A 23,514-nucleotide genomic window follows, 5' to 3' on the forward strand; every position below is an offset into this window, starting at 1 on the left:
TCTCTAGAAACTTCGCTGTTCCGTCCGTTTTTTTTAATTGTTCCTACGTCTCAGGGTTATTATGGATTGCTTTCAATGCTGGTTTTTTGAGCGAGAAGGCTTGTTTTATTTCCAAACAAATAGCTCAACCTGCGTCTAATGATGATTTTCTACTTGGCGTGCTGGTAACTTTGCCGCAACGAAAGTCGCGGGACAGATGAACACAATTGAAGTGTGTGGAGTTGGCGAACAAGCCTAAAGGTTGTCATTTCCTAGCTGGGATGATATCCCTATTGTGAATACGATCAAGGAGAAATAAAAAAGAACATTGTAAGGAACGAATAAAAGGTGGAAAGAAATTGTAGACGAAGAAAACAGAAGTGCAACTGAATTAAAGGAAGAAGATTAGCAGCTGCTGACACATGACCGTCCACGGTTATACGTGAACATATAAGGAACACACATGCAATTGATATCTGCCAAAATGGCAAAGTCCTCAATGACACAGAGGCAGCGGAGATCGTCAGTAGATATTTTTGACGTCACCCTTCTAATATCAGCAGCTCCCACTTTACCAAGCCCCAGGCGAGCAAGTCTCACCTACATTTTCCAGTATTTGTATCAGTGGAAGTGACGTGAAGGAAGCATTTACTATAATCACCCCATCACAGTCGCCTGGTTCCGACGGCATCCACCCTGCATTCCTAAAGGCGATTAGCCAACCCGCCTCGCCTTTACTGGCGCGTTTATTGCACCAAAGTCGGGAAATGGAAATAACGTATATTACGCCAGTCTACGTGGGAAATGGAGCTCCAGCTCATAAACTAAAGAATTATCCGTTCATCTGACAACCTCGGTAGACTGGCGCACGATGGAGCGTGCCAAACCTCGACACCAGTGCCCCGCTTTCGCCTGCCCCGCTTTCGCCTGCCCAGCTTGACTTTTGTCCTCGTAGAAGCAGCGAGACCGCCCTCGTAGCAGCAGCGCACAGGATCAGTCTCTCTCTCACCCAGTTGAACTTCACAAAAGCCCTTGACAAGGTCCATCACACCGTATTACGGAAGAAATTTGTGCGTGCTGGTTTTGAGGACAAAATTCTTTTTTGGCTATCACACTACATCCTCACCAAAACGTCTACACGACAGAGCCCCATGTATTCGAAAACTCTGTCGGCCGCCATTTTCCCAACGAACTTGTCAGAAAATAACCTTTAACTTTTCAATAAGGCATCGGATCGGGCTGAAACTTTCTCATCTGGTTGTGACCGCTAGCGCTATTTTTCGGCAGAGAATGAGGCGTTCGGCGATGCCTAATTTATTTTTGCGGTAAAAAAACAAACAAAAAAACCTGTAAATTTTTTTTTGTGACATTCTGCACTTCACAAACCCAGGAAAAGACGCCATAGCCATTTCCCCACTTGAGGATAAATTACTAAGTTATGAACCACAGGGACAGCATAAAGATACTCGGAGTGACCCTGGACACCCGATAAACCTTTTTAAATCATGTGTACTCCGTCGCATCATGATCTCGCCGTTGGTTGGAAGGACGTCCCCCCGCCGTGCTCAGATCCACGGAGGTGCTGAACAGGCGCGCATCTAAAAATCATTGTTTTGCTCGCAGGTGAAAATTTGCTTTTACACCTAAGTAATTTTCTTTTGCGCACTGCTGCCGAACACAGCTCATTGTGTGTGTGTGTGTGTTTTTCGTGTACTTTGTACGAAGACCACTACCAAGGATTGAAAGGAATCCAAAGAATTTGCAAAAAGCTTTTGATGATCTCCGCCGCAAACACAGGGCGGATTTCCGAAGTTTAAAAGACAGCACAAGTGGCGGGCTCTCTTGGCTTCTTTGGCGACCTATTACATTTTATTTCCTTAACAAGGCTACCGCTTTTAATTATCGGAGAATAAACATTGGCACAATAGGAAATGATATATACGAAAAAGATTTCAATGACCTAGTGTTGTCCTACGCGAGCTCAGATGTAGTAACGCTCACAACTAGAATGACAAGTGAGAGCTCCACACTCATAGATGTATGTGTGACAAATATGGACCAAACTGAGCTGTTCCCTGGATTCTTTTGTCAAGACATAAGCGACAATCTACCCAATATTAGCTTGAGCCGTGTCCCGGTTTCGAATAACACAAACAACAAAAAGGGTTGCAGCTTTATAAAAATAAATGCGGAAACACCTTTAAAAAACTTGTTGAATGTTTTTATTGGTCTAACGTTTATCTGGAAGGGTGTGCAGATGCGGCGTATAGCAAATTTTTTAGTATATTTAAGAACTTATATGATTCTGCGTTTCCCGTAGTAGAAACAAGGAAGGCGAAACAAAGCTTGAGAAAACCATGACAGAATGTCGATATTTACATGAGAATACAAAGAACAAAATAATATGCATCATTGTTTTGCCAAATTCTGTGACAGAAGTTTTTTTTTATTTTAGTTTAGACGAATAAGAAATAAGCTGAACTCTGACATTAAAAAGGCAAAGTCCGAATACTTTCGAAGCGGTATTTGCGGACTTCAAATTCTACCACTTATATCAGCGACCTAAATGAGCATTTACCACCGCACTTGCAGTTTTAATGGCATCATATCTGCAACGAACACCATGTATTTTGTATGATGCATGTGCGGTGGGATTTCAGGGGCACGGCGAGAGGCCCCCAGTGATATTTTCCAGTTCTATAATTAGATATTTTTTTCGGCCTTATATTTTTTTCTTTCAATACATTTTTCGAATCTCTGAGTCTCATTTTTTTCTGACGTATCCCCATCGTAAAGCCCGGAACCAACACCACACTGATATAAAGGAAGGCAGGCACTCACGTTGTCGGTGATTGTGACTCCGGATTTCCAGATCTGGTATTTCCAGTCTGCATTTGTAATGCTGCGGAGAGAGGAACAAAGGCACGTGAGAGCCTCGTTCCTTCGAGAGCATCTCCTCCGCTGAAGTGGCACTTCCTATACTCACAAGGGAATCAGGCCTCCGGACTCTTCCTGTTCCTGCGAGAAGGAGCCACTTTTGTCCATGCCCAGGACGTTGCTCAGGGCCTCTGGGTCGTACGTTTCAGAGTACTTCTGTCGCACCTGCGGGGGAGAACACTCGTTTCAGAATTCTGTGCCATCGACGTGGGGTCCATTTCACTCTTAGCCAACATCGATTAGAAACAAAATGCGCACATTCCAGCTGACACTTAAATTACCCGACCGCGCAACACTGTTAGTCTAAATACGACATAGGTATGTTTTTCTATTTCAATTCGAAGGATATTGGCGGATGTCAAATTTTACCGCTTATGTATAGTGATCAAAATGAGCATTTTCCACTTCACTTGTAGATTTAATGGCAGCCTTTCAATAATAAGAGAAAAGAAAAAATAAGGAAACTGCCTGCTCGTTGTAGCAGTGTCTGGCAGTGTACAGTAAAAACACCATCTTTATAAAGCTTTTCACCATCCTTCGTTTAGGCGTTGCCCCTTTGGATTCACTTGACATGACCGCCATGAAGTAGTAGCTTCAACCCGTCGCTCCGCTCTGACACCTGTAGGATTTCACCGCAATATATTGCATTGCCGTATAAGATGTCGTTTGGTACTTGCCTTTGATAACTAAGTGCATGCCCTTTATTATGCTCTTCATTCTTCATTCTCCGCCTCTTCTTCTTTATTTGATCTTATGACACGTTTTGACTTTGCAATGTAGGCGTAGCGGACACGCGTAAGGATAGAGGAGAGACAGCAATCGGCATTGCACGGGCGCACAGTGAGTATCTAAATGACTAAAAGACGGCATAATTTTTGACATCGCAGGTTTGCCCAGTGATAGTGACTTAACATTTGCAACATTTGCAAGTTATATTCATACTCGAGCATGCAGGAGCTTAAAGGTAGTGGCGAATATACTGCACGTCACTGGTTGCTATGTGTGTTTCATGAAAACATCATTTCTGCCTTTATAAGAGATGGAGAGAAGTTTATTTTGATTATACGAAGGAATTGTCTTTACGGTATACTATAAACATTCGTGTTATCAGTTTATTTATGAATTTAAAGAAAGTATACACTGTGCTCTTTCCTATGTATGTTGTCACTAAATTGTTTGCAAGGTATCCAATTCGCTTAATTTATTTAAACACAAAGCGTGGGCTCCCCACGTGAATATCGTTTCAGAGACAACTTGCGAGCGCCTGAGGCACGCAATATGCAACGTCGAAAAGAAGCCGTCTGCCAGGAAATCACTCGATGCAGCGTTGTTGATGCTGGATTTAAGCGCGAAACACATGTACGACGAAACCTTCCGATCCGACGTGCGGACTGCCGGAATGACCTTGGGGGGAGAGGGTTTTCGTAGCATCGGAGAGCGTTGAAAAGTTAACCCTCGCCTCCGACCGTCGTATTGCGCGGTCGGACGTCGCATCGGACGGTTTCGTCGTACAAGTGTTTCGCGGTTTACTTTCGACGCCGCTGAAAGTAAAAAGCGCATCTGTTCAAACGATTAAAGATCTGTCTACACAGATCCATGAAGCGGTGCCTGGCATTCAAATAAGCTAAGCTTGCTGGAGGTGACTTCTCTTGTGCCCTTGAACTTTGCTTTTGCAAATTATACCAAACATGTGTCAGTCTTCATTTGACGGATGTATCCCTTATCTCATATCCGGAATATGATGTACGAAATTGAATGGTTTATTTTCTAAGGACAACATTTCGAAATACTGTTGAAGAATACTTTAGCAGAGCCGAAAGAGTCTGGTTATCTGTGACAGTGCTCTGTGTATTTATTCTTTCTATTTCAAGCAACCAAATTGAAGCCACCTTATGGCACCGAGTGCATCAACGCCCTCTATCCACCAGTCAGGTAACTACTAAAATAAAAATGTCTATGACAGGGAGTAACTGAGAGCATCATATGTATATACTCCAAGCTGCAATAGGAGCTCTTTGATGTGAACCCGGGTGACACGTTTTTCCAGCTGTTCGAGAATGCCAATCCGGTTAATCTCCCATGGGGAGCGAGCGAGCCGGTGAATTCGTCTCCGTCGCCTATTGCACGACGCCACTTAGCGGTAGTCGGCACATAATTGCCGGGACGCCACGCGTGTAAGCTACGCTAAGGCCAATATGGCGTCGTTGTGACGGAATGTAATGCACTTAAAAACTCGGAAATCTTGTGTCGTGGAATACATTCGTCAAAGGGAGAGCAGCACTAGGAACAGAATCACGTATACTATATTGTGAAGGTTTCTTCGTTTAAAACTAACAAGTGTATTGCAGTTATTTTACTCGTCCGCAAGAGATTCGATTGCCAAGACAACCGACGGTGATGTGTACATTCCACTTGCTTCGTACAAAACAATCGGGTCGAGAGGTTAAAATAAAAGCGTCGGCGTTGTCTCGTTTTATTTAATTTGAAGACAGATTCGACCGACTGATGTACAAGCACAATCTGGGTTAGAGAGCGACGCTCATTTGCCGTTGCGTTTGCGACCCGAGTCGCGCCGTTTGATTTTAATGGAGCTGCCACTGAACGCGCCCATTGCCCACAAAATGATTCCTGAACTGTTTGAAGCATTGCGTGGGTGTCTCGGTAATTAGATAGCGCTAGAGAAAGGTCATGACATATATCTCTCGCAATTAAAAGCACAACGCGAACTGCAAGTTGAAAAATGCCACTCGCAGCTAACGCACGGGTTGCTTCCAAGTCGAGCGGCATTCAGTCTCGTAAGGTTTCGCTTCAAACCCGTATTACTTTGAACCGGATAAGTTTTTATGTGTACTATACTGCACCGAAATACACAGCACGTATTTTGGCTTTCCTCAGAAGGCGTATGCGTCTTCCAGTACGCGTTATTTAGCTCGCTTCTACGCATTTTCAATACTGCGGCTGCTTCCGAGTTCCGACAAAACCGACCTGTTTGCGGCTAGGGGCATTCTGGTTGGCGTTTGAGTTACGTCCGCTCCGTTGGTATAGGGATATGGGTTTCAACTTCACGTTTGTTGCGTATAACAATCTGCTTAATAACTAAGAAAAAAAAAGGCTGCGTTTTGACGGAATTTAAAGGAGAACTGCCCGGTTATGGCTGCTCTTCTCTTTTTGTACCTCTGCCTCTCTGCACTTTGCTGCTTGCCCCGGTGTGTCATAACCTTGAAATAGGTGCCGAAGGGGTTTGTTCAACAGTCCTAATTATAGTTATGTTTCTTTCTTTCATACACACTCCTGTTCTCCTTAGTTTCTCTGGTCCCCCTAGTTTTATTTCTATGGCGATTAAGCGTTCGTGAAGAAAATGCTGACTTTTAAAGCGAGCTTTGTAGAAGCATTTATTCAGTTGCGTCTCTAGTCACCGTAGTTTAAATTCACATTTGGAAAAGTCGGCTGATTATCGCGTCAAACGGCTTCATGACACTCGCGCGGTACAACCTGTGTCCAGCTTTACTGCATTGCACCGGCATGTTAGCGGGGCTAACAGGAAAAATCACTTGCATGGGTTAACTCAATGGGCTTGCAAATTTTGCTCACTATTGTAGGTTAATAATCCTTTATATACAATTAAAAAAATCACCGGCCAAAAAACGTTGACCTAGAAGGGCGTAATTATGATGTCTCCATAACTGTTGAAGTCCACCAGACATAAATTGTCGTGGAAAGCTTTTCTTATTTTTCATCTACTATAGCGACCCAAAGGTAGTGTTGGCGTTTATATTTTCCCGAATTTTTATATATATATATATATATATATATATATATATATATATATATATATATATATACATATAAAGTCTGAATCATAAAAAGGCACCCCTATATTTTTGGAAGGCCAATGCACATTGGCCTCCCAAAAATTCATTCTTCCCCTTTTGTCGAAACATATTCATACCGGTCATGGAAATACTTAAACTGGGCTTGGCTCAGACATATCCACTAGGACACTTTGGTCGGAGCTCGGTTGCCATAACAACCCTCTCGTTGTAAGCAACGGTCGAATGGCAGTCGGCCACTCTAGAACACTCTTTACCAGCTGCATACGTCGTGTGCATAAGCAAAGGGGCCTCACTCTTGACACTGATTCGAGTCGCTATCCCCCCTGTTCGTATTCTGGTAAGAGTTGAACGCAGCTAAACTTACCCGTTTCTTGACAAATTTGTCCCAGTAGTTCACAGGAAAGGACCTGAATCGGAATAAAAATCGTAAAGACTAGGCATCGCCAAGCGGCAGGTGTCGTGGGTCGCAATGCCCTACGCACTTGGTGCTGATGACCAGCTTGTCCCAGCGGGTGCGTATATCGTCTTCGGCCGGTTCCTCGCTGATGTAGAGGCCGTCAAACTCCATGGCACGTGCTACTTCCTTTTCTCGCTTGAAGATGGCCAAGGGAACCTGAATAAGGACGCGAATTCCAGTCGAACGCAGCACTCGAGTGATGGACTCGGGAAAGCAGAACCAGCCACGTAACCCATTCTGCTTTTTTTAAAAAAAGATCTCACCTTGAGGTGGTAGTATGCGATGAGCATGCAGAAGGAGACCAGGGAGTGGAATAAGGCCATGAAGCGGATGACCGGTTCTAGGTAGAAGAACTTCTCCTCAATGATGACCCACTCCTCCAGGTCTTCGTCCTCGCTGTCTGAACCAGAGGCCACGGCCTCCGTCGCGTTGCTCAACAGGTCGGCCAGGCCATTGCCGACGGTCGAGGCGGGCTCTGCTTCGTCGTCACTGCCACTGCCTGCGTCGGCATCTTCCTCACCCGTAGTCACCTACGACAAGTCGTGGCAGTTTCTCTCAGCGCCCCGGTACACTCCAGACTACGGGGCGCGAGTCTTGAGGCAAAGAGGACAGCTTCACAAAGAGATGAGGGTGTCATGCTTATTTTACGTTCCATCTTGGCGTCCTAAGACACAATTGAGCGAAAGAATGCAAAAAAAGGGCGTTTTACAGCTAGGCTGTTAATGGCTAGGGTTCCTTGGATTTTTCATGTGCGTCAATAAAAACTCCACGCTCGCGCCGCCGCACGCGCTGCACGCGCACGCCTTCCCCGTATAAAATATTCAAAATAAATACCCAAAATAAAGCGTTGACGAATGCGCGTGCAAGAAGCCATATGTTTTAGGCTTTTGCTTTAGAACAGTTACTGCTGCAGACGCCGGCACGTGCGGCACGTGGAACACCTTTCCTGCATTCTCCTTGATGCTTGGGTAATTTATCAGTAGGTTTATTATCAATAGGCACCAATTTCAAGATTAGCAGACTCTCAGGTAGATAATAAACGTTTCTCAATGATTTGCCGCTGTGCGATCCACGTTGCCGTGTCTACGCTCACACTGCACTCTCTTGGTCATCGTTCCAAGCGTTTGCGTGCCTAGTTTCCTTTCCTTCTGCTTTCCCGGGGTGGGGGCCCCGTCGCGCGTGTCTAGTCTCCTCCGGCTCCTCGGGGCGGCGATAGTTGTCTACGCTAAATAATGACCACTGGGCAAGACAACAATAAATGCGCGTGCCTACCTCACGATTACCACCAAACAGGACAATACCACTGCTCATACCTTTAACCAAAACTCTGTGACGCTTGTGTCATGTGCTAACAAGCTTCGCTGGTCATCCACCTTGTGGGTTTCCCCTTTGGGGGTACCACTTAGAAACACAGTAGGTTTCTTTGGTCCGGAAAATGACGTGTTTATTTCACGACAACGCCATACGCTTGCCCGAGGGCCAACAATGGTGCAGATGACGGCGCTGACTCTTTTGACAGGATCGCCAGTCAGAGTCCGCGCTGCCGCTATTGACAGTATCACGGAGGGGGAGGATCAGATAAAGAAAGGAAGGCTCCATCGAGCAGAGTTTCCCCCAGCGAGAGTCCTGCCCGTTGGATTAGGGCCGTCTTATATAGCCTGCGGGAATGGACGCGCCCGGGGTGGGTCGGATGTAGGTTGGCTCCCCAGAGGGGCGGACGCGTCCAAGTCATGATCCCGAGGGGTGTGCCTTTGGCAAATCACCCGAGAAGGGCGAGGGAATACGGCTTCGCCCTCGCATCCGGGACGCGCCCTCACATGGCGACGTCCCACGGCCTGCTTGAGCTAGGCCTAGATAGGGATGCGAGGAACACGTGGTTCCCAGAACCTTCACAGAGTGGAATGGCTCATGATTTTTTATGTACTGTATGCAGAATACATGAATGATATATACATAACGCTGGACAGTGTAGCATCACTGTCCGGCGTTATGCTTTCACACGTCACGCTTTCACATGACGTCACGTGACCTGACATCGTGCGACGTTCCCAGGTCATGTGACATTCCGTCGCACCACTACTCGATACTCAACATTATCTAATAACGTTCTTCACACCCCGACGCACGTCACATGACCACATCAGGCGCATAGTGGCACCAACTACAATCCGCACGGGAGTGTGGCAATTTATGGGTCACGGGTTCACGTGGTCTATAGTGGAATCATGCTGATTTTAGCAGGACGTCAGCCTGCCAAATTTAGTTAATAACGGCATGGTACGGCTGCTATGAGTTTAAAGGCGACGCGATTAAATTTAAGGGGGGACACTACCTTGAATTGCACCTTTTTTAAAAAAAAATGCATATTTAGAACTTTCAAAGTTTTGGCATGTATGGATGACACAGAACACTCTCACAAAGCCTTGTCAATGTGCGCTAACAAACAATGTCACAAAAAATTATTCTTTACATGTTGGTGAGGTGTGCTGCACTGCTTAGCACTCGTCATCCACAAATGAAAATAGCTGAAAGCAATGTCAGTATATCAGAAGACGTTTGAAGAAGACATCACTTACAATGGTGGAAAGAATTTCTGACATTTAAGACGCAAAAATAAATTTTTAAAATGTCATCATGAAACTTCAAGTGCATTTATCTCAGGTTCACTTTTCAGTGTCCAATATCAGTTCAGGAAAGCTATCATTTCATAATCAAATTATGCGTGCAGATATATTTTGGTTTTTCTATATCGAAATATTCTGGAGAACACGACTGCGAACTTACTTTCTGCATTTTTCTGCTCTTTTATTATGAAAAGTTTATATTTCTTTTAATCAAATGTACAGCAAAAAAATTTTTTTTCCGTATTTTTTATTTGTGAATAAATTTCATAATTTTTGATATTTCTTTTCATAGTCGTCTGAAGCAAGTATTCTGCTGTATGTTTCAGCAAAAAAACTGGCCATTTTCATTACCCTTTCTAAACGATAGCTTTCCTCAACAGATACACTTTTTTATTATGAACTTTTATGTAACTCATCGTGGGATAAATTTATAGGATTGAAAATTTCCACGGCATCCTTGTCCAGTGCTATGAGTACACCCTACAAATTTAATGCAAATAAGACAAACGGTTCAAAAGTTAGCCTTCCGGAGTAGTGTTCCCCCTTAATCGCAGCTTTGCTTTCAGGTTTGAAACGCATCCTACGTATGAAGTTGAAGAACACAGAATAATACATTTTCTCTGTAATAGCCATCTTTGACTCTTCATCATTTTTAGACATTTAGACATGTATTGGTCTCCAGCGGTTTAGCGATTTTAAACCTATCTTGTGTTTTTGTCACACATTTTCAATACTGCTTTGCCGTAGAACGAAACACTAACCCATGAACACATTCTTGTTGACCTTAAAATGCAAGAAAAACCCTTCGGCTGGGAAAAATAAATAAGACTTGGACATAATCTGCCACAAAAAATCAGACTTCCATGATCATAGTACCAAATGTTGATGTACGCGAATTTACATGTTGATGCATACCAAAAGCAAAAGAAACTACAGTTCTATCATGCTAACTTACCTTATAAAACAGCAGAATAAAGTTGATAAAGAATGCCAAGACCAGGGCAATGTACTTCATGTTGTAGAAATTGCGGGCCAGGAAACTCTGAAAGGCAAGAGCAAAAATGTGTTGAGTGAAGAATAAATATACTGCGAGATTGACTGTACATTACAAGTGTATGGCATGTGTTACAATAATTGCCCAAATAAAAGAAAACAATAATAGCTTGCAATAAACAAGAAAGCCAACAAAACATGCAGCTTTACAAATTAAAAAAAAAATGTTATTGAACTTCAGTTACGGTAATGTTATTTCTTCTAGCTCTCATCAGATCATCACCAAAGAACAAAGATGGGGTTGGTGAAAATTCAAAAATGAAAGAAAGAATAAAAACACTCAGGGACAAGAATAGACATCACATATAAAACTGTACTGTCTGTCCTTGTTTTTAAGTATTTTTGTTCTTTGATTCTTGAATCATCGCCATTTTCGTGCAGAGTTCTCTCCCTGTGAGGACTGTTTTGTTATCTTCAGAAACAAGCTTTTTCATTACCCCTGCTACAAGTGAATATTTCCCCTATGCATTCAAAGAACACTGGTTTCAGAACCTTTCTGTGTCTTATTTGTTTATTCAGATACCGTCACGTAGAGAGGCATATTACGAGAGCACCTGTCATTGTTTTGCAGCGGATATCCGGGAATGTTTAATGTAGGGTTGTCGTGGAACTTGAAGCAATGATGCCGCGTAAGGTCACACGTTAGGCCCCTGCCCCGAGAGATCGCCCATCCCGTTTTTCTGGCTAAATATCTGTAACATAAAATTCCGAAACATCGCCCACCCACCGATTCTCGTTTGACGTCAAGCGATGTCCGACGGAAATCGGGCATCAACGGCGTGATCGGCGGTACCAATGTGTTCGATAAGCAAGTTTATAGCGGGTTCCCGCGTTTTGTCTGCAATCTGCACGGGATATCGGCTCGCGAAACACTGCGTATCTGCTGCGTTCGCGATTTGCGCTATCCGTTTCCGAGCTCGTAGCGGATTCCCGTGTTTTTGTCCGCGATGTGCGCGCGCGATATCGATTCTTAGATGTAAGTAACGCGCGCGAGTTGTTCCCGCGTGTATATTGCATCGTGAAATGCGATTCTGTTGCGTCCGCGATCTGCGGTCTTTGTTTCTGTGACATGCGAGTTTGTAGCGTATTCTTGTGTTTTTGTCCGCGATCTGCGCGCGCGATATCGGTTTCCGTGACAGGCAAGATTGTAGCGGGTTCCCGCGTCTTTATTGCACCATGAAACTTGAATCTGCTGCGTCCGCGACCTGCGGTATCCGTTCCCGTGAGATGCGAGTTCTCGGCGGGTTTCCGCGAGTCCTTCACACCGTGAAACGCGAATCTGCTCCGTCGACCACTATGCTTTCCCGTGAGGAGTTTGTAGCGAAATCCCGCGTGTTTATCGTATCGTGAAACGCGAATTTGCCGTGTCGGCGATCTGCGGAATCAGTTCCCGCGTCGCGTGGTTTGTAGCGGGTGTACCCCGGCGCTTACAATTAACTTTTGATAAAGTTTTGCTGCGACATCCCCAAAGATAACCCACCCCATGTTTTTCATCATTTATCTCTTCATTTTGGGTGGGCGTCTTTAGGGGATTTTACGGTATGGTGTTCTTTTGTAGTTAACGAATTATATAAGAGGCAGGACTTAAGCAGCCTTAATTAATGGCAAATCATCTAACTTAACTTCTGTCACTTATGGTGTACCCCAGAGCTCTTGTAGTATTTCAATTTTTTTCATTTAAGTATTTCTCGCCACACTAACCAGATGGCGCCAGTGTTACACCATTGCCCGTGTTATCAGGATTGCGTCCCCGTGGCGCTCAACCCCACTTTGTTGACCGTTAAATAAACAGTTACGTTTCAACCACCGACCACGTCGGACGTCTCTCTCTCTCCGTCCGGGGCTCCCGCGCCCGGCCCGCCGGTCACCTCTTCGGCATGTGAGACCCCTCGTTTTCCGCAGGCCCACGCAGGCACTGCTCCTTTTTATTTTCTCGGGTGTCCGCATTTTCTTTAATACTACATTTATGGCGACGAGGATTTTCTTTTAATTACAACACCTCTGTGTTGGGACTGCTTTTATTTTTAATATTTATCAATGATATTGATGCAGACATTTTTTTCTAGTACAAGCCTGTATGCTGACGATTGTATTATCTACCGAGCAGTGAGTGCTTTGAACGACTGTATCATTTTGCAGGCCGACCTCGGCTGGTGTAGCCATTGGGGGACGGATTTGAACGCTAAAAAACGTCTCTTTGTTCGTGTGACTAAAAAGCGAAACCGTGTCACCAATATGTACCAGATTAACGATATTCCCGTCAAAATGTCACTGCAAGTAAAATGTTTAGGTGTCTACTTTTCTCGTGATTTGTCCTGGCGCTTTCACATAGGGTATATGAGTGATAAATCTAATCGGAGGCTAGGTTTCATCAAACCTAATTTCAAAAATGTTCCTCAGGAACTCAAGAATACTCTGTTCCTCACAACTATTCGGCTTATTTTTAGAGTTTGGAGGTTGGGGCCCTACCAGCAGTATTTGATGAAAAATATAAAGCTAATACAAAACAGAGCTGCCAGATTTGTTCTTAGTGTATACCCGCATGCTCTAAGTGTAACTGCATTGGAACGCGAGCTCAAATAGCGTCCTCTACAGAATCGTCGTCAAAACTTCCGGCTCAACTCCTCCAGAGCGTATATTACATTGTGACGATTAAAATCGCTAAAACGACGAGGACGAGAAAGAGAAGACACACACACACCAAAAGCGCTCTTGTAACTGAAGTTTAATCTGAATTGATCAAAAAGGAGAAAAATATGCCTTACCAACAAAACATCTATGTCATGTACTCACATCGCCATACTAATGTACTTTTATTTTTACTGGCTTGGCCTATCAAAGGACTGTAAATACGCCACTTCTGAATTATAGAGGGCAATCGATGGGGCTCTAACGAATGTATCGTGACCGCACTTGTTTATAAAATATGATTCTGAAATTTCCCTTGTCACTTTGTTTCGGTTCCGGTTCAAGATAATTGTTTCCTGAAAATTTGGAACACAATCGCATCTATTGCAGTGCACCGCCAGATAACCCGTGGGTGACGATCTCATTGCCAGTGCGTGCTCTCTTAGTCGATCATTTACGCAAAGTCAGGGAGTCTCCTATGTAAACCCTCCCACAAATCAAGGTATTCTATATACCACCCCTCCCTTGCACTGTTCAAATCTAGTCACATGCCTTATCTTACAGATACCCACCCCCAGATCCCCCGCTCTACTCTTGCACGCGGTTTACCCAATTTTTGAGGCGCAGAGAGTAGTACCGAAATCGTCACAACATATCACCAACTAGCCCAAGTGAATACCCTAATACAGCATATATTACCATCAAGGTGGAATGGACCAAACAAAATATTTACTTGCAGCTCACTTCATCTCTCGGCGACTGGATCATATCAACAAATTTAGGCTTTTCACAAGCAAAACAGACATTTACAAATATTAACTTTTCCCTTACACTGTACTCAACTGGAATCAGTTACCTTAAGATATAGTCTCAATTAAGCTCAATTTTTTCATGCATTTTCAAAACCTTAATACTTAATTTTTCTATGAATTCCCATTTTGTCTGGTTATGTTTACCACTGTGTATAGAATTACGCTAGTTTGGGACCTTGTTTTTGTTTTTGTTTCTATTTGCATGTTTCTTTGCTACGGGAGTTTTGATTTTCTAAGCCATTAAGTGTTTTTTGGCGTCAAGTTCATTTTGTATTTGCCCCTCCCCCGTATAATGCCCTCACGGGCGCTGTGAGGTTATTCAAATAAATAAGTAAAAAAAAAAATAAATCAAAATATAGCATTGGGCCAAAGCAAAAAAACAAACAAACAAAAAGGAAATACAGAACAAACTTAAGAAGAAAAAAACACTCCCGAAAAAAATATACGCAGTCATGTTGTACTTGAACGCATCTGTTGATACAGTGCCTTGACTTATAGCAATCAAAACCGAATGGTCATAAGCTTATTTAACACCTCGCATATACACCAGATAGCGCAATAATGAAGGACGCTTGTGTACAAGTGGAGATATGGTTTCCACAAAAATAAAGTTAATGAAAGTTAAATAATTGCAAAGTACAAGAAAAAACATCCCGAAATTATTTTTACAAAAAAAAAAAAAAAATCATAATTATTTATAATATGAATTATATTATAAATAATTATGATTTATTTTGAAAGAATACTTGAAAGATGGAGGTTCCGAAATGTTATGGGGTCTTTATATTAACGATAGCCAAATACTGCAAAACCCTTAATGTTCGGGAAGCCTTAATTTTCGCGGATATCGCAAAATAAAAAATTTGGGAAATTTAAGGGCACGCGAAAATTTAGGTCCTCATGGGCTTCAGTGGAGGTGTCTAGAATTCGTAAAATTTAGTGGCTGCGACTATGTCCCCTGTGAACGATTCGCGAAAAGTAGAGGTAGCGAAGATAAAGGGTCTAATTAGAGGGCCAGTGACCCTCTAATTAGGTGGTAGTTGGTGTGCAATCAGTGATCCCACAAAACACGCACCACAATCTTCTGGCTGTACTCGCTGAGGTCGATGGCGGCCACAGGGGGGGTTTCGGAGGGCTTAGCTGCCTCAGGGGAGGCCATGGGGGGCATCAGCAGGGGGGACGGGGGCATGGCCTCGGGGCCCGGCAGCGCACGCTTGGCATCCCTGGCGGACGAGGGAAACCGCGTTTGACTCGAGATACAGTGAGACAGATCCCAAGCCTCTCGAAAACAGATGATAATCGCGATCGGCTCGAGATAAATCAGACCAATCGTAATCAATACGAGAACGAAGGCTAATTGAGACCAGCACGAGACAGGCCAGGCCTGTCACGGTCAGTTCAAAAAACAAGCAAGCCGATAGCGATCAGCTAGAGATACAATAATGTCGATCACCATCAGCTAGAGACACTACCCGAGCCTTTTTAAATCAACGATGGGAGGGCCTCTTTAGCGAACTCGGGTAGTAATTCAATAACCGTAGTCGAAATGCTCTAGTTAAATTGCCTTTATGAGTACTTAGTAACTGCCATACACCGGTTCTTACTCAAAATACATCGTAAATTTCTTCGAACTTATTTACTCTTTGACCCCGAGAATTGCGAGGCTCGATTTACAATTGCAACTACTTTAAAGATAATTTTTAAATATTAAGGCCTATTTTCGGCCGAGTCACGAGCGCGAAAAAAGCGCGGGGCGTCAGCCAGGTGCGTGCTTTGGCGGTGCCGTGACTGTGCCTCTGCCGCACGTGCACAGTCCCGGTATGTGCCTCATGGGCGAAACAATCACGCGTCCTCCGTTGCCGGGCCAAAGATATAAAAATAGATGTTACTTAAATCATGACGCCTACATCACTTATCTGACCAAGACTTAAGTGACAAGACTTAAGTAACTTGAGTGACGTTTTGATGTTCAAACGTATTGGAAGGGATAAGAAGCACTAATTAGGCTGTTGACAAAAAAATAATAAAAAATCCCTTACATGCTTCCTTGGAGCTGCTCCATGTCTTTCAGCTTGATATCTCCATCCAGATGGCTTATCTGGGGACAGGACACAGCCACGAATTGTCGGTTCCCGCTTCGCCGCGGCGCGAAAATACAGTCTACACTGACATAACTAAATCATACGAGATCTCTATGGTCTGTTGCAGGTTAAAAATAACAGGACAAGCCACTCCCACAAAGCTCTCTATTCGCCATGATTGCTGGCTTCTTCATTTCCAGCGCTCAAGCATCTAAAGTGAAGAGTGGAGAGCTTTGTGGGGAGAGCTTGGCCCCTAGCCTATACCTCAAGAGACCATAGGGAGGCCTATTTTCTTAATACATAATTACATTCTTACTGAAGCTAACTCAGACTTTGCGTGCGTGCGTGGTGTGGTTGAATAGAAAAGAGAAGGTAGCAGAAATGGAGAACAGTTCTTTTTACGTGTGCTTGTGTCGCTGTATTCCCTGCCCCCCGCCAACCACCTGCGTGCATTGACACGTGTGATGCGCGTGTCAACACGGGATGACACGACGCTCCGTCACATCGGTCGCGCACCAGTCACTTAGCTGTGTTTGGAATTTTGTGTTTGTCCTTTGTCCCCCTTGTTCTCCTTCTCCAGGGAATATTTTTGTCAAACTGAAACTGTATTTATTTGACTACAGTAAAACCTCGTTATAACAAAATGGGATATAACAAACTAATGGATATAACAAAGCAATCATAATTCCCCTTGCTTGCTAATAGGGAAGAAATGGACATTGGCTATAACAAACTAATGGTTATAACGAAATAATTACGATCGCTCCTTCAACTTTGTTATAACGAGGTTTTACTGTATCTACGAGATGGCGGAACATGTTACCGTGTTAACAATTTTGCATTTTAACGGCGCTTGGAGAACATCAATCGTGGGTGATCGATGGCCTATTGGCGTTCTACGAGAAGACTTGGGTTATCTACCCTCTTACCTGTCCGTCGGCAGTCAGACCGTCGGGAAGTTCACCATCTGGTGACTTGACTCCGGGTGCTCCCTTGGCGTGTTCCTCGTCTCCCACTTGGTCCTGGTCAGCCAGGTCTGTGCTTGCCTGAGGGCTCATAGGTGCTTTGGGGGCGTTGTGCCTGTGGAGCGATGACGCGTTTGGTTGTATCAGAGCAGTCTGCTTATTTCTCAGAGCCTTTTCAACTACTCTGGGTCACGGGGTTTATGGTAATGTGGCCCTGTGGTCTCCCATACAAGCCTGCGAGTGTCTCCTCCTCGCTACGTATCTGCACGTCCGCTATTCTGCTTGCCACTCAAACAACGCTTGCGCTCACAAAAACTCCCGATCTCCGCAGGACGCGTCCGCTATTGAATTGCAAACACTCTACGTGGTTTAAGTTGCCCCCTCTTTAAAATCTAGGCTAACTGGAAAGTCGATTTGCACGCTTACTACGCAGCTTGGTCAATCTAAGGTATCTCGATCCTGGGAAGACTGTGCTGGAGCCACTAACGAGGAGAGGATGTAGCCCGTCAAGCAAATTTTTCAACTCTTTTTCCCCAACCTCGCCCATCGCATTGATGGGAAAGGAAGGTATTACCAAAGAACGGTATTTGGTATTACATTCGTCCACTTTTTTTGGGGTCCATTTTGTTGCCAAGTGCAGAACGAGCATACTGGCTGATAGTTACAATTCGAAAATACAACTTCCCGAGCTCGGTAAGCTGGGCTGATGGCGGAAAAGTGTTTATTAGATTTTCAGATAAAGCTTCAGATTACTGGCAGCAATGATATTAAGCAAGGGGATGGGAAAGCCTAGCCTATTTAGTGTTTCCCTGCCTACTAAAAGAACACACGTAGCTACTGACATACAGTCAACCAAATTTACCCAAAACATATATTAAAAAAAAAGACACGGAGCCCACGGGCGAAAAAGGGGACAAACACAAAACGTCTCAAAACGGCGCTACTAAACTTTACTGACACAACCGTTAATATATGATCTCTCACACACACGTCTCCCGGAATGCGCACGCGTATTTGTGACCTTCCACCACCAGCGTGTCGTGACCTCAATTAAAAAAAACGACCTCATGTCTCACGCAACACAAGACACACGTCTCCCGGATTGGTTGAGACACATACATTGCCTTGACAGTCGCCATTCTGGCTCAATCAAGATAAGTTTTGAAGGGGGCCATTCTGAACCTGCAGTAAATAGATCGCTGTGGCATGTCATAATTCTAAAAGCACTCCTCGATAATCCGGCACTGTGTTTAAAATCGAATTTTTCAACCTGGCTTATTTTCCCTGATCTTACTAGAATGGAAAGTTGGGCGAGTTGGTATGAATTCATTTTGAAAAACAGCGCGAATATCACACGGACAAGAAGGAGGAACACACAGGACGAGGCGCTGACTATCAACTGTCTATTCAGAACACATACCTGAATAGACAGTTGATAGTCAGCGCCTCGTCCTGTGTGTTCCCCCTTTCTTGTCCGTGTGATATTCGCGCTGTTTTTCAAAATGATTTCCCTGATCTCTTAAAATGATACCGTACCGCATACCCCTTTTTAGGTAACGAGAAGTAAAGTCCCTGAAAAGAAAGGTGGCGACATTTTGTCCCTTCTCCTCTGGCGCGCACACTTTTGGTCTAAAAGGCATAGCTTTACAACGACACTTCGCATAGATTCGAGCTCGTGGGCAGTCGTCGCCGCTATAGAGAAACCTTTCCCCTTTCCCCTCTTGGCGCGATACAAGGAAAGTAGGCTTTTCCGTTAGCCGCGCAGCGCGGGGAGAGAAAGGGAGAAGAACGGGAGCCCCGGCATCCTGCCAGTAACGACACGACTGCGCAAATCTTCCTGTCGTCTGCTTCAAAGACTTGTTTTCAAACATTACTCGTGGTACACGAAATACGACTTATGTAGTTTCCAGTTTAAACACGTAATATTGGATGGTTTTAGAAACTTCCACCGCTCTCCCCCACTTTATGGATCACCAAGCACTGGTGGCGATCCTAAGTGGCATCCACGACGCCAAACACCACGGCTATGAGAATTAACCCCGTCGCACCTCTCTCCTCAGGTACGTAGCAGCACCATTCCACCCGTATTGCGCGACCCAGCTACACATATAACTTTCGTTTCTTCGAACATTTTGGGCGAAAAAAATATTAAATTTGCTTTTTCGCACTCCCGTGGACGGTAACGTCGCCTGCTGCGCTTCAATATAGCAGGAGCCCTTCCCATACTCGGTTTTAATTTATTTCAAAGCGCAGACAGTCTAAAAGACTGAAACCACAAACGCACAGACTATAATCTGTTTCATGGTAATTTGGCAAACTGTGGAGGCTAGGACCTCGCGATCCGATAAGAGTTTCGGAGCGAGGCACTTGACCAGACGTCATGGGAGCATTTGTGTCACTACACCAAATGCGAGGCGCGAGGCCTGGAGGAACCGGCTGTCGTCTGCTAGCTAAGAGTCGTCTGCACTGAAACCAACCAACTTCAGATGAATGTCCACCGCAGCGACATTTACGTCCGCTAGAATGGCGAGCACTTCGGGAACAGTTCATGAGACAACCATGCACTTAATGCAGCCACGAATCTTTGACAGGCGCTAATGCTCGGGCACAGTGCGATGTTTTGAGCCGAAGGCCGATTACATGGCTGCGATCGCCGACGATCGCCAACGGCCACGGCACTACGAGGAGAAAAAAATCCGGAGCGGATACGGGGCTGGCGTCACTTTTCTTGTATACCTGAAACATATAAATTTGTAACTATTTATTCTCTATTCTTTATATCTTCTCGCTAGAGATGTAATCATGCGACTTCAATTGCCGTTAACTCGACCATGTAGTGTAGGATGGGGGCCGAGGGCTTGTCCAGCTGCATCATGCAGCTTTTCAGGGGCGAAGATCCTTAGGGTCTAGCCTTGTCCGTCCGGCGTCCGTGCTCACATCAATTGCTATCCCATGTCTTCTTAAAAAAAAAAAAAAATGTTTGCGCAGTCGACATTATTCGAACCTGTGCGGGGAGACCCCAATGGATTTCTAGTCTATTGACTTAACCACTCGGCCACGACTGCGGGACGAGTAGGGGGCTCTGAGATGTGGTAGTAACTCAAGAGCTGGGGATGTCATGGATGAAACGTTGCACGTAGCCGCTCAACATCTATAGAGGAAAGGGCGCTGCGGTCAAATGTGTATAATCGCAATAAACATTGCATGCATTGGCTCAACGTTTATAGACGAGAGGACGCTGCGGTCAAATGCTCAAATGCGTATATAACCACGTTCCATACCGCACATTCCATACCAACGCAACCCGGAACTCAGCATTACCTATGAGCAATAAAGAAAAAATCAACACCATCAGCACTACCTATGAACAAAATCCGTATCATCAGCACCACCAGAGCTTCGCCCCAATCAACATCATACACCACGTGGAGATGCGGTCATTTTTCTCCTCGATCTCCCTCTGTTATACACTTTTGACGGAAAATAGAACTCATTATTATTATTATCACGTGACTTGTTCCGACACTCTTATTGGGTCTCGGGTGCCGCAGCCTCCGCAGTTAGCCAGGTTATCGTGAAAGGTAGTGTTAAAATGTGCCTTGCGCATTGAATTGTATGAGTCGCAAGTAATATGCCCAAAGAAAGATGATGAAAGCTGTGACGTCGCGCTTTCGGCATGAACTTCCTATACTTCGTCTCACACGAAGTCCAGACGTAGTTGACGCTACGAGCTGATGGGAGAAATCAGAAGACGTCAAAAGCGGCATCATGGTTTCTATCATCCCTGAACCTATCTCAAAGAAAAAAGGCCCAGTGACTTGCGCTTTTGACGCTGCTTGATTAATTCCTGACGCTTAAAGAAAAAAAAGCACATTTCGGATGGACGGTTCATGGAAGATTGATCGTTCGTCCCAAATGTGCATTTTTGAAGTCAGTTATCGTTGAGCCAACACGCTCCTTAGTGCCATTTCATTAGCTGGTACAGTCGGCTGCGTCTAGACGTAACCTGAAACGAAGCGTCCACTGTACTTTGACAGAATTCCGCCTCTTCGTCCGTCCACACTCTTAATTTTGACTCTTTTCCCCTCGAGCGCCGTCGCCGCTAGGATCGCAGGCGGCAGTCTCCAAAAGGTGTCTTTTGCGAATAGTAGTGGGGGGCTTTAACTTTCTGACGGTCGTCCCCGTACACGTGGAGCGGCGATTCTACATTTCAAACGCACCGCGTTGCTATCTGTTGTCTTTTGGCAAACTTTAAATGTTATATTCGCACGGTGTTTCACTTTGCTGGGTTATTTATAGTTATCACATTAGATGCTTCGTGTACCTGATGCTCACAGCGCATACCGGCCGCTCTGGTGGTAGTGCAAATGGGAGCACTGGCTCTTCCCATTCAGAGTTCCAACGCTTTTGGGAGTGAAATTCGGAGGACGAGATCTCATTATCTGACGGAGAAGCTCTGTAAAGTACCTCCGGTTAGGAATCTGAAACCGCTGGAATGTCCAGAAAGGGGCACGCCAAAATAAAACGGAATGAAAGAGAGGAGACAATTTTTTGCAGTTAATATTCTAGTGAATGCTTCTAAACCTAAACAGTTTGCATGCAAACACTGCATGTACATGCTTTCACTAGATAATTATAGAACAACTGTACATTTACCATTTTTATACTATACCTTTGGAAACAAAACCCGACTACTAAACATCTTTCTTGGAAAAACAAAAAAAACTTCGCCCGTCAATAGGATTGACAAGATATTTCTTACAGTTCGCGTGATTTGCGGCATTTCGGGGGCGAAAACAAGCAGGGAAAAGCCAGTAACTCTAAGTTGCGTTTTTAGAGACCAATACAGAATGAACTTTCTGAAACTGATTAGGGCAAGCGTGTTGAAATTTAGATGCTTAAAATTGAAAGGATTGAAACACGAAGGAGGAGTATAAGACAACAACACTGTTTCATTTAGCGACAACGTCTATTTGTAGAAACAAGAATTTCGCGCTGTGCCCGAGATCACCTTGATAAGGGGGTGTTAAAGAAAGGGCGAAAAGCGGCAGGGAAACAGGGAAATGAATAGGGAGTAAGCGAGAGGGCAAGGGCGGATAATAAGCTCTTGTCCTCGTCCGTCCACGAGAGCATCAAAACGAGGCCACACCAGGAGTACAGCACCAAATTCATCCGCTCGCTGTTCCCGGAAAAGAGTGCTTCGGATGAGCACCTGACTTCGCCGGCACAAAGATAAAGGGGGACACCGAGACCGCTATGGACGCAAAATCACCGAGTCATTCCTCATCGAGAGCACAGAAAAAAAAACGTCTTATCGACATCTTTAACTTCACCAAGACGTGAAGCGAAATTTCTCAGGCAGGAACTGGAAAGAATGTGCAACTCCCCGTAGCAACTGGAGAGTCATGGATCTTCTGCCCTCGCCCTCTCTTTTACCCCCTCTTTATTTCCCGATTTCCCTCCCCCTTTATTTCCCGATTTCCCTCCCCCTTTATTTCCCGATTTCCCTCTCGGCCACAGCGCAAATTTTTGGTTACCATATTCAGATGTCGTTGCTAAATAAATGATTGTTCACGCCCTTTTAGAACAGAAAGAATTTATCTTACACTCGTTTAAGAACGAAGAATTAACTCTTGGTATTTTGTAGATTTAATGAAAGTCTTTGACACACTATTTTAATCGCACCTAAATTGGTGCCATCTAGTGTGATAAAATTCCTTTCTCTAAGCCTAAGGAAATCGCACATATAAAAAGAAATGCTATAAAATATTTTGTAGATTATACTTTCACAACATTTATGGCTCGTTTAAGCTCAGGCTAAAAGCACGAAATATTAAATCATACGTGTTTTCTTGTTTGATTAGCATGTTTATTTAGAAAAGCGGTCACATATCCTACGCGTAGCACCGATATTTGGAATATTTCTTAGCGCAAAACGCAAAACAAGTTACAAAGAAAAAATGATTAAACAAAAACTTCCAGAATTGGCGAATCTCGAGAAAAATTGGAACAGACGACTCGAATTAACACCGAAAAGATATTTGAGCTCATTCTTTCTTGATGAGAATATGAAAATTGGACATATAGATTTTTTTAGCATTTATAGTCATTATTCGTTTTGCTTTATTGTGTGCGTGAAATTTTG

General features: G+C 44.3%; 1 protein-coding gene across 1 annotated transcript in view; it reads right to left on the reverse strand.

Moving 5' to 3' along the window:
• Positions 1-23,514, reverse strand: part of LOC8026823 (ryanodine receptor) — a 561,398-nt gene that overhangs the window by 29,005 nt on the left and 508,879 nt on the right. Inside the window, exons 112-120 of the mRNA XM_040217827.3 lie at positions 17,334-17,484; positions 16,363-16,421; positions 15,399-15,546; positions 10,786-10,872; positions 7,470-7,736; positions 7,232-7,362; positions 7,114-7,156; positions 2,966-3,081; positions 2,821-2,881 (exon numbers count right to left, since the gene is read on the reverse strand). Of these exons, the coding sequence (XP_040073761.2) occupies positions 2,821-2,881; positions 2,966-3,081; positions 7,114-7,156; positions 7,232-7,362; positions 7,470-7,736; positions 10,786-10,872; positions 15,399-15,546; positions 16,363-16,421; positions 17,334-17,484 (1,063 nt within the window). The remainder of the gene's footprint in view (positions 1-2,820; positions 2,882-2,965; positions 3,082-7,113; positions 7,157-7,231; positions 7,363-7,469; positions 7,737-10,785; positions 10,873-15,398; positions 15,547-16,362; positions 16,422-17,333; positions 17,485-23,514) is intronic.

The sequence above is a fragment of the Ixodes scapularis genome, unplaced genomic scaffold (assembly GCF_016920785.2).
Source record: "Ixodes scapularis isolate PalLabHiFi unplaced genomic scaffold, ASM1692078v2 PGA_scaffold4__175_contigs__length_147842914, whole genome shotgun sequence".
NCBI lineage: Eukaryota > Metazoa > Arthropoda > Arachnida > Ixodida > Ixodidae > Ixodes > Ixodes scapularis.